The 9,554-nt window shown below is 29.6% G+C and overlaps 1 protein-coding gene across 26 annotated transcripts; it reads left to right on the top strand.

Annotated features, from left to right (window-relative positions):
* Positions 1-840: 840 nt before the first annotated feature.
* Positions 841-4,265, top strand: LOC107921032 (EH domain-containing protein 1-like). Of its 26 annotated transcripts, none has more exons than XR_005908912.1 (10): positions 855-1,099; positions 1,169-1,213; positions 1,534-1,602; positions 1,695-1,746; positions 1,935-1,987; positions 2,078-2,120; positions 2,516-2,629; positions 2,882-3,178; positions 3,465-3,587; positions 3,915-4,265. XR_005908912.1 is itself a non-coding variant. In XM_041086289.1 (10 exons), the coding sequence occupies exons 2-7, from the start codon at positions 1,172-1,174 to the stop codon at positions 2,605-2,607; spliced, it is 360 nt and encodes a 119-aa protein (XP_040942223.1). In that variant the 5' UTR covers positions 855-1,099; positions 1,169-1,171; the 3' UTR covers positions 2,608-2,629; positions 2,951-3,178; positions 3,465-3,587; positions 3,915-4,265. The 26 variants fall into 26 exon arrangements, 1 of the variants encoding a protein (XP_040942223.1); XR_005908927.1 differs by having other exon boundaries at positions 1,169-1,244; positions 2,207-2,629; XR_005908929.1 differs by having other exon boundaries at positions 1,169-1,244; positions 1,932-1,987.
* Positions 4,266-9,554: the final 5,289 nt, after the last annotated feature.

The raw sequence follows: 9,554 nt of genomic DNA, 5'->3' as shown, positions 1-9,554 counted from the left end.
AGTTTTAATTATTTAAGAGATAATAGATAAATTTTATATATATTAAATGGTTTAGGATTTAAGGTTTACATGAGATTTGTTAAATGATAAAATTTTATACAATCAATTAATGCATTAATATGGAGTTTAAGGTTTAAAAAATATATATGGAGTTTAAGGTTTGTAAAGCTAGAAAGGTATTATATGGAGTTCAATAATCGCGCTCGGTGTCGAATTGGCTGTTGAAATGTTAATACTGTAAGTTGAACGCTTTAAAGTCACATTATGTGTGTGTGCCTTTGTGTATCATGATCTATAGCTGACAGATTGGGAATGGAAGGTAAGTGAGTCAGATTTAAATATAGATTTAAAAAAATTGATAAATAAATAAATTAATGTAACAGATTGATATGGATAGGAATTGAATAATATAAAATCATGATTAACGTCTCAATCTTTAATAGAAATTTGATATGTGAGAGATTAATTGCTTACATTGGATAATTCTAATTTAATAATTAATTACAGTCATTCAATCATTTTTTTTCTTATTAAAATATACGATATTTATTTTGAGAATAGTTGATTTTTTTTAAAAAAAATTCAATTTATAATAATTTTTTTTATAAAATCACTTAACTAATAATTTTTAACAGATTTAAAATGAAATAATTTTTTGCGGCATTTTTATGAAAAACGCCACAAAAATAATTTTACTTTAAAATAATTTTTAACATAGCAAAATGGCATCGTATAGTAGAAAATGAAATGATTTTTTGTGATATTTTTTATGAAAAACACCGTAAAAAATAAACAATAGCGGCATTTTTATAAATATTCAAAATCCCGCTCACTCCCAAAAAAATGATTTTTGGTTACCTGCTCGTTACTCCCTCTTCTTCTCATCTCCATCGCGCGCCCTAAATAACCCAAATAAAAGTTTGTACTTAATTCTTTTTCCCTTTTAATCTCAAAATTCCATGAGTTCCTTTGCCCCAACCTCTCGTAATATCGTTCAAATCCCTAAACCTTTTCTTTTTCTCTCCTTGAATTTATATATATATGCATATTCAAGAACACCAGAAAATTTATCAAGAGTGGTTCAACTTTGCTGGTTCAGGTACGATTTTAGCTTTACTTTTTGTTCAAATTTTCGTTTTACAATTTTTTAATATCTTCTTTTCGGTAGATAATGATGGACGCATTACTGGAAATGATGCAATCAAGTTTTTTGGTATGTCAAATTTATCGCGACCAGATCTCAAGTAGGTCAATATTCTTCTATTTTCATCGTTTTTAGTGATTTTTATTTTTATTTATTTATTTAAGTTCAGCTTAAACTTGAAGTATCTATTAAAAAACATAAGGGAACTTTTAATTGCTTCTGTTACTTGATCGTAATCTCCAAAATTAAATCTTCAATTGAATAATTGAAGTTTGATTTTCGGTAAATTTAGCAAAATCCAAGCGAACTTTGAGTTTGATTACTGTACTTGTTTCCTTTATGCTATTTTCTAAATGATTCAGCTACATTCTTGTTTTGATTCCTTAAAGGTGTGGGCAACTGCTGATTCTAAGAGACAGGGATTTCTTAGTTTCAAAGAATTTGTTTTTGCTATGCAGGTTAGGAGTTGCAAGTTTCTTTGGATTATGATATAATATATATTGCTTATTGATTTCTTCTAATCTGACTTCTTGTTACTTTTAATGCTTAGCTGGTTTCGCTGGCTCAAGAAGGTCATCAAATATCACATGATTTCCTAAATGGTGATGGTATTATGATTTAGCATGTCCCTCTTTCTGAATTGCATGGTTTGAATGTTTATTTCATTCTGAAAACTTTTGAGGTGTATTTATTTATTTAGAAACTATTTTTTTGGTTGTCTTGCTAGTACATTTATAGTCTTGTATAATAGTCAAAGGTAATGTTAAGGTATGCTGATATATTGCAGTAGACTTTGAGAATATTAGACCTCCTGTAATGGAAGGCTTAGATACATTAATCATGGTATGTGGCTTCTTACTTTTACCTTCTCAAACTCTGTGTTCCATATGCTTAGCGTCTGGAATTTCTTATCATTTTGCTTGATTTATTCAGAGAAAGAAACAATCTTCAAAGTCAAGTAGCCTTGAAAGCAATGGTATGACTTTCTTGTTGTAACCTTTGATGATTAGTTTACTCCGATTTCACTATCATATGTTATTTTTACAAGTTGGGGGCTTGCAGGTAGTTCTTCAAATCAAAGAAGGTTTGTTTTGTCATTTTATAGTTGATCTTCCTTTGCTGCTGATGCTCTTGTTACTACCATTTTAGTCTAGGTATAGGGTTTAGGGTTATAAATAATTCCTTTATTTATATCAAATTCATATTTGTCTCTTTATTTTACTTCCATAACACTTACGTTTTTTAGCTTTGGTATTTTTGTTGTTAATGATGGTAATATCTGTCTAATTCCTTTACTTGATCCTTTTTTAGTGTGTTTTTATTTATCTGCATCCTTAGCATGTGTAACTAATCCTTTCTTGTGTAGAACAGATATCTTTGTCCTCTGTGACTTCAATTATAGACGGCTTAAAGAGATTGTATCTTCAGAAGTTGAAGCCTTTAGAAGTTACATATCATTTTAATGATTTTGTATCCCCATTGTTGGTGAGTGAGTTCTAGATCCAACTCAGTTTTAACTCTATGTTGTTAATGATTTTCTATGTAAGTCTTATACATAATTTATTATACATAATTTTTTTCTTGATTTATTTATGTGTTCTTGTTACTGTAAAATTACATATACAGCATGAATTAGTGTAAAAAGAAAAAAAATGGTTGAAGTTGAGCAGGTGTAGACAATATTTCATTCTTTATACATCTCTCTTCCTTACTCTCTAGTGCCCTTCTATTTTTCAGCTGGTGTTCCGTGCAGCACAGTTCCTTTTGAAGAATGAAAATTGAAGCTTTTTCTTTCCATGTTCTCAGATCATGGAAAATTCTTTATACATTATCATCACTGATGGTATTACCTCTGGAAAATTCTTCTGTTCATAGATCATGAAGAACAATATTTCCCATGGGGACATAGAAGAAGTTTAATAAATTTTCTTGCAAAAAACTCTTCAAGGTCTATCTCTTTCATTTTCTTAATTAATTGTTAATCTTCCCAATGGCCGTCTACCAAAGAAAACGACGTTTTGCCAATCAAACTAGGTATGTGTTTTCTTGGTTTTTTATATATATTCTTTTCTTTTGACAAAAAACTTGAGGTTTAATTAAATTTGACTAAGGACTTGGAGCTAAACTAATTTGATTCTTGTTTTTTATTTTATTTTATTTTATTTTATTGGCAAGAAAGATAAAATATTTTATTTATCAAATAATCTAAAAGATTCTGAATTCATGATTATTGGTTTTGTGAGCATATTAGACAAGACAAAATTTATGTTTAATGCATGATTATTGAACTTGTTTCATTTGTTATCCTTTTTTGCAATAGGAGGAACTGAGGTATCAACTATTTGCAGTTGTGAAACATTCTGGATCCAGACCTACTTCTGGACACTATGTTTGCTACATTCGGTCCTCTCCTAATATGTGGCATAAGATGAATGATTCAAGGGTAAGCGTTGATGAATTTGTTCACATTTTAATGTGCATTCTGGTTTTTACTAAGGATAGTTACTAACATATCCAGTTTCTGAACTGGATACAATGTGTTTCTTGTTGAAAGTTTCTTGCTTATGAAGGATACCTTACAGAGGGTTCTGTTTCCCTACTGCTTTAAATATTTTGCTTGTTCTTCAAGCATTTGGATCTGATAATTTCACTGATATTGCAAATTTCCATCCTAAGTTTGAAATTTAAGTGTCAACTTGTAATATACTCGGTAACATTTTGATGGTACTTAGAATAATAGTGCATAATAGTCATGTTCTGTCTTTTGTAGGTTACTTGTGTTGAAGAAGTTGTGTTGTCCTAGGAAGCCTACATTTTGCTCTATGCTAAACAGGGTATACCTTGGTTTTCAACTGCAATAGAAGTGCAAAAGCCTTGTGCAGACCCTGGAATTTCTGATTCTTCACCAAAGTCCTAGATGACATAGACTTTGCGTCCAATCTTGAGGCGGAAAAGAGTGCCAATTGCAGCGCCAATGAAACTAAAGATGTTGCTGATAGAGCTTCAACTCAATCCTCTTGTGATGTGTATAGTCATAGGTAGATTCAACTAGTCAGTTTATTTCTCATATGTATTATTTATTTTAGTTTTGATTTTAAATTTTTATTTTAATATTTACGACAACTTGAGTTCTAACTTTTGAATTTTAATTGTGTTATTAATTTATTATTTTAAATTCTAAAATTAAATTAATTAATTTTTATATTTAGTTTTAAAGTTAAAATTTTCATAGAAATTTTAATTTAAATAATATTTTTTATTTATCCTTAAAAATATATTTCAAGTTCAAATTTAAAAAATAAAACATAATATAATATTTATCATAAAAATAAATATTATTTGATTAGAATAATTTTTTTTAAAGGTTATGTTTTTAGCGGCGTTTTTGCGAGAAGCGCCGCAAAAGGTTTAATCTATAGCGGTGTTTGTGACAAAAAGCGCCGCTAAAGGTCATGTTCTTTAGCGGCGTTTGTGGGAAAAGCGCCGCCAAAAGGTTATGGTCTTTAGCGGCGTTTGTGGGAAAAGCGTCGCTAAAGGTCATGGTCTTTAGCGGCGCTTTTTGTCACAAACGCCGCTATAGATTAAACCTTTTGCGGCGTTTGTGGGAAATGCGTCGCTAAAGGTCTTGTTCTTTAGCGGCATTTGTTTCTAAAAATGCCACTAAAGTTAGCGACGCTGTCATTAGCGGAGTTTTTTGCGGCGCTTCTCAAAGTGCCTAGCGCCACTAAAGGCCTAAAAAAGCGTCGCTAAAAGCCTGTTTTGGTGTAGTGATCATTGATTACAAAGGGTGGTTGCTGTGTGCTGAATCCACCGTGTATCTATTATTATTCCGAAGTGTTCATCGGGAAATTGACTAAGTGAAAATACATGAGATCATATAACGATTAAGTGTGATTGAATGATGAATATATGTGTGGAATTGAATTGAATAATGATTGAAAGTGAAAAGTGAAATTATGAAAAAGTAAAATTAGCAACAAAACAGTTTTGGACAGTAACAATAGTGTGATTTTGAAAAATCACCAAAAATGATGAAAATTGAATTGGAGAGTGAATAAGATATTAAATGAAAGCTTAATGAGTCTATATTTACATAAAAGAAACAGAACAAGCAAAAGAGTTACATATTTTGAGTTATAATTAATAATTATTTTTTCAGAATCCCCTACTCTGACTTTGGAAAATAATTAAAAATTGTAAAAAATAATTATGAGTTATAATTTATATTCATAGGATTATTAATGGGTCTATTTTCAAAGGAAATAAACGGAAATATCATCTAAATTTTGTACAATGAGATAATTCATTTTTAGTTAAGAGAGGTCAAAGATGTTGAGCAGTGAAACAGTGGTGAATTTAAAGAATAAACTGTAATAATTGGCTAAGAAAAAAGTTCTGAAAATTTTATGGTAAGAAGATATATGAGTCTAGTTTTGGGGAAAATTAACAAAACTTAATTTGGAGCTCTGTAGCTCCAGAGAAAAATAATTTAGTGACTGTAACTCGACTAGACAACTTTGAATTTAAATATAAGTGAATAGTGAAATTATGTATAATGCTATTTAAGCATGTTATATACATAAAGGATGTAGAATGGAGCAGAGGAGGAGGATAATAAAGTATATGAATGAATTGTGTATAATTGGTTAAATGTCTGATTATAATCGATAAATGTTGAAATAGGAGTGATGCTTATATTGGTGCATTACTGGTCATGGTAAGCTCATGAAAGAAAATAAAGTTTCATAGCATATGCGTGTGGTATATTTGGCATGAAATGATGTCATGAGTGGCTCATGAATTAACTCATGTTGGTAAGTTGATGCATAATTATAGTATTCAAAGATATACATATTTGTAATATTTTGCTATGTGATTCAGAAATAGGGGAATAAATAGCATACTGAAAATTCGGCCATGGTGCTAGTTTATGTTAAAGGAGTGTTTTATGGCATATCTTAAGTAATGAAATGTTATGAACTTTGAGATTAATTTGCTAGTCAAATAAATGACAAATGAATTGATTACATATTCGTAATTTTGACATATGCTTGGTATATGAAACATAATAATATATGTTTGAATAAACTTTAAGTATTCGAATGACATGGATTTGATGGTGATATGATTCGAACATTGAATTCATGAAGCACAGGTGATGTATTATTGTTGTGTGATAGCTTGGTTCGAGAAATTGGTTAGGTAAATGGTAAGTGAAAGCATTTATGGATATAGAAGAAAATTCGGAGTGAATATGAAATTTAGCTCAATTAAATGATTTCATCAATTAAACATTGTGTATACCAAAATGTGTTAGTGAAATATATTTTCGTAAATTGACATTCAAAGTTCAGTTAGTGATATATGAAAATAACATGAAAATATTTATAATTGTGATTAATATTGATTTTGACTTAAAGTGGATTCTTCAATATTGGATTGATTTAACGGATATATTGAGCATATGAATAGGTATGTATTGGGCCTCGTAAACCCTAATTAGTGACTCGAAGATAATAATTTGAAAGTTTTTAATTTGGATGAAATTTTATAACTCGGTTTAATATGTTTATAAGTGTATTTATTCTGGTAATGCCTCGTACCCTATTCCAGCGTAGAATACGGGTAAGGGGTGTTACAATGTGACATCACCAGATTCGGCCCTAATGTTTAGACCGGTTTGGGGTGTTACATTTAGTGGTATCAAAGCTCTGGTTTAGTCTATTCTCGGACTAACATAGTGTATGTGAGTTTAGGTATATATGTTATATTATTACTCGTGATAGTGTAATACCTTCTGGCTCTAAGGAAATTGTTTTGTTATGATAGAGTTGACTTCTAACCGAGCTGCTTTCAATAATGCTAAAAATTTATATTGAGGTAATTGAAATGTGTTTATGAAGAAACGAAATTTAGAAATGTATAAATAATGAAAGCATAAACTTAAAATTATATGATTGAATTTTTCCTCAGGTAAATTTGATTAAAGTTAATGAGTTCAATCAAAATATCTGTTTCCTTAACCTAATACGGTTAAAGGATCTTTGGTTTGTATGCTAAAAGAATGTTGATAGATTGTGTGTTTGAGCTGTATCCTCAGCATGAAGAAAATAGTATCTTGATAAGTTAGTGTTTGATAGTTGAAATCAATACAGTTGTTTTATTAAAGTGAATTGAATTATCGAGATGTGATTTGAGTTATATGTAACTAAGCATGTCCTCAAGCTAAGAGAATAAATTCGGCGCACTTATGAGTATGAAGATAGATAGTCGGAATGAAAAAAAATTATATATTTCAGAAAGTATGAAAATAGATGATCATAAGTTAAAAAAAATGCTTATATTGTGATAAGCTCATCCAAGTATGTTGGTGATTATATGATGCTATGTGCTCAACATATTTGATTAAGTGAATATGGTAAGCGAATTTACTTAAATAGATGGAATGTGTGTTTATGTATATCTGTTAGAATAAATGAAATCAGTACGTGCATATGGTAGAATCTTATGTTTAATTGTTAAGTTAAAGATAATAAGATATTTTGTTTTATGTCTTATAACCATGAATATTATAATAGTATGAAAATTGAATTGGAAGATTAAATTGAGTAGAACGCAAGAATGAGTACTTTTTTCAGTGATATGTGATGAATTAACGAAAAAGACCATGGCAGGACCATGGCAACATGTGATATGTGATTTCTGTATAAGACCATATCTGGGATATGGCATCAGTGTGATATGTGCTACTGTGTAAGACCATAGCTGGGCTATGGCATCAATATGTAAATATGTGTAAGACCATATTTGGACTATGGCATAGAGAAAACGAAGTACTCAATTCTGTAAGACGTTCTCTAATTGAATAAATGTCGGTAAGTAAAATAGAAGATAAGTATCAAAATTTAAATAGATATTAATATTGAGCTCGAGTAAGTAAATTCATTGTGTGAAATTGTGGGTGACAGAAAATATTCATAATAAATAGATGTGTTAATTTGTTTGGAATGAATTACGTGGTTACGATGGTATTACATTGATGATGAATGCAAAGTCATATATATATGTGTATCTATGAGAGTAAGTTAAGAGCTTTATGTCCTCACCATCACCCCTTCATCAATATTGTTTTATGATGAAAATTATCTTGATGAGACCGATATATTTTTCAACTGAATTAATTCTGACAGTATAGAAGTAAACACTTAAATGTTTGAGTGAAAATGTATTGATTATGAGTTTAAACTCATAAAGGCATGGATCAAAGAGTATAACATTTTGTTATTGATAAATGTTATAATTATATGAGCACATGAGTTATGATATTTGGATTGTGATGCTATATAGAAATTTTGATTGTGAATTAGTGATTTGAGTTGGCATATTAATTATGTGTTGAGAAGAAAAGTGATTAAAAGCAAATGTTTATTAAATGCTTTGAGAATGTGAAATTAGTAATGAATTGGCTATTTGTGATAGTATGTGTCATGCGCATTTATGTGTAAGATAAATTTGAGGCTTTACTACAATCACCCCCCATATTAGTAAAATGTTACAATGAAATTTGTAAGATGTTGGTTGAATAAGCTTACGAGTGTAGTGTTACAGAAGTTTGTGTACGGAAGATTAATAATGTGGTCGGAAAAGTGAATGAATTAGCAAATGAAGACAATATAAAAAGAGAGATATTGGATAGTTTTGAAATTTACTCAGATTATGCAAAGTTACTGTCACAAAAGAAGTTAAATCCGATTAAATGATTTATTCAGGTATGTTATTTAAAGAAAGAATTAACCGAAAGTTTTTCTGGATCGATTTCTGTTAGTAAAGAGATAATGTGAAAATTCTGATGACAGCAATTGAGTAATGTTTGTATTGTATTAATAGCTGAGTACAATAGCTATAATGGGGTAATTACTATGATTCCTTTTAGACATTCTGTGTGTACAATTATCCTCAGAAGAATATGTGACTATTTAGTTTCAAAAAGAATTCTTACCGTTTGAGAACATTAGCTAAACATATTAATAGATAAAAGAATTATTGGTTTGTTTGGGTTATGTTTGACATTGCCATGTTTTTTTTTGGTATTTATTCCCTTGTGTGAATATGAAAATCGACTGTAAAGTCTGAGTGAGGCTAATATTTTGTTTCTACTGGTTATTGTTCTATTGAATATACGTGAAGATTATATTGCTTCTATTACTTTGGATTCCATTAATTATGAGTGACATTGATCTTTCTAGACATTTTCTTTTATCATAGGAATGGATATCATTCTATATGGATTGTATTTTTTCGATACTTTGTGTAGCTTCAGATGCTGAAATATCGCTATCCTGATTTTCTTATGAATTTATGTGATTATCTATAAAAGATATGAAAGTCTAAAATCATGTGTGAATTTGAA

The sequence above is a fragment of the Gossypium hirsutum genome, chromosome D01 (genome assembly GCF_007990345.1).
Source record: "Gossypium hirsutum isolate 1008001.06 chromosome D01, Gossypium_hirsutum_v2.1, whole genome shotgun sequence".
Lineage (NCBI taxonomy): Eukaryota > Viridiplantae > Streptophyta > Magnoliopsida > Malvales > Malvaceae > Gossypium > Gossypium hirsutum.
Note: the sequence above shows the minus strand (reverse complement) of the source record. Positions and strands in the feature narration are given on the sequence as shown.

What these genes read in the sequence shown, in the direction of transcription:
- LOC107921032 (XM_041086289.1), top strand. Translation starts at nt 1,172, where the DNA reads ATGATGGACGCATTACTGGAAATGATGCAATCAAGTTTTTTG. An exon ending in TGATGCAATCAAGTTTTTTG is followed by an intron (nt 1,214 to 1,533) that starts GTATGTCAAATT and finishes GATTCCTTAAAG; the next exon opens with GTGTGGGCAACTGCTGATTC. An exon ending in AATTTGTTTTTGCTATGCAG is followed by an intron (nt 1,603 to 1,694) that starts GTTAGGAGTTGC and finishes TTTAATGCTTAG; the next exon opens with CTGGTTTCGCTGGCTCAAGA.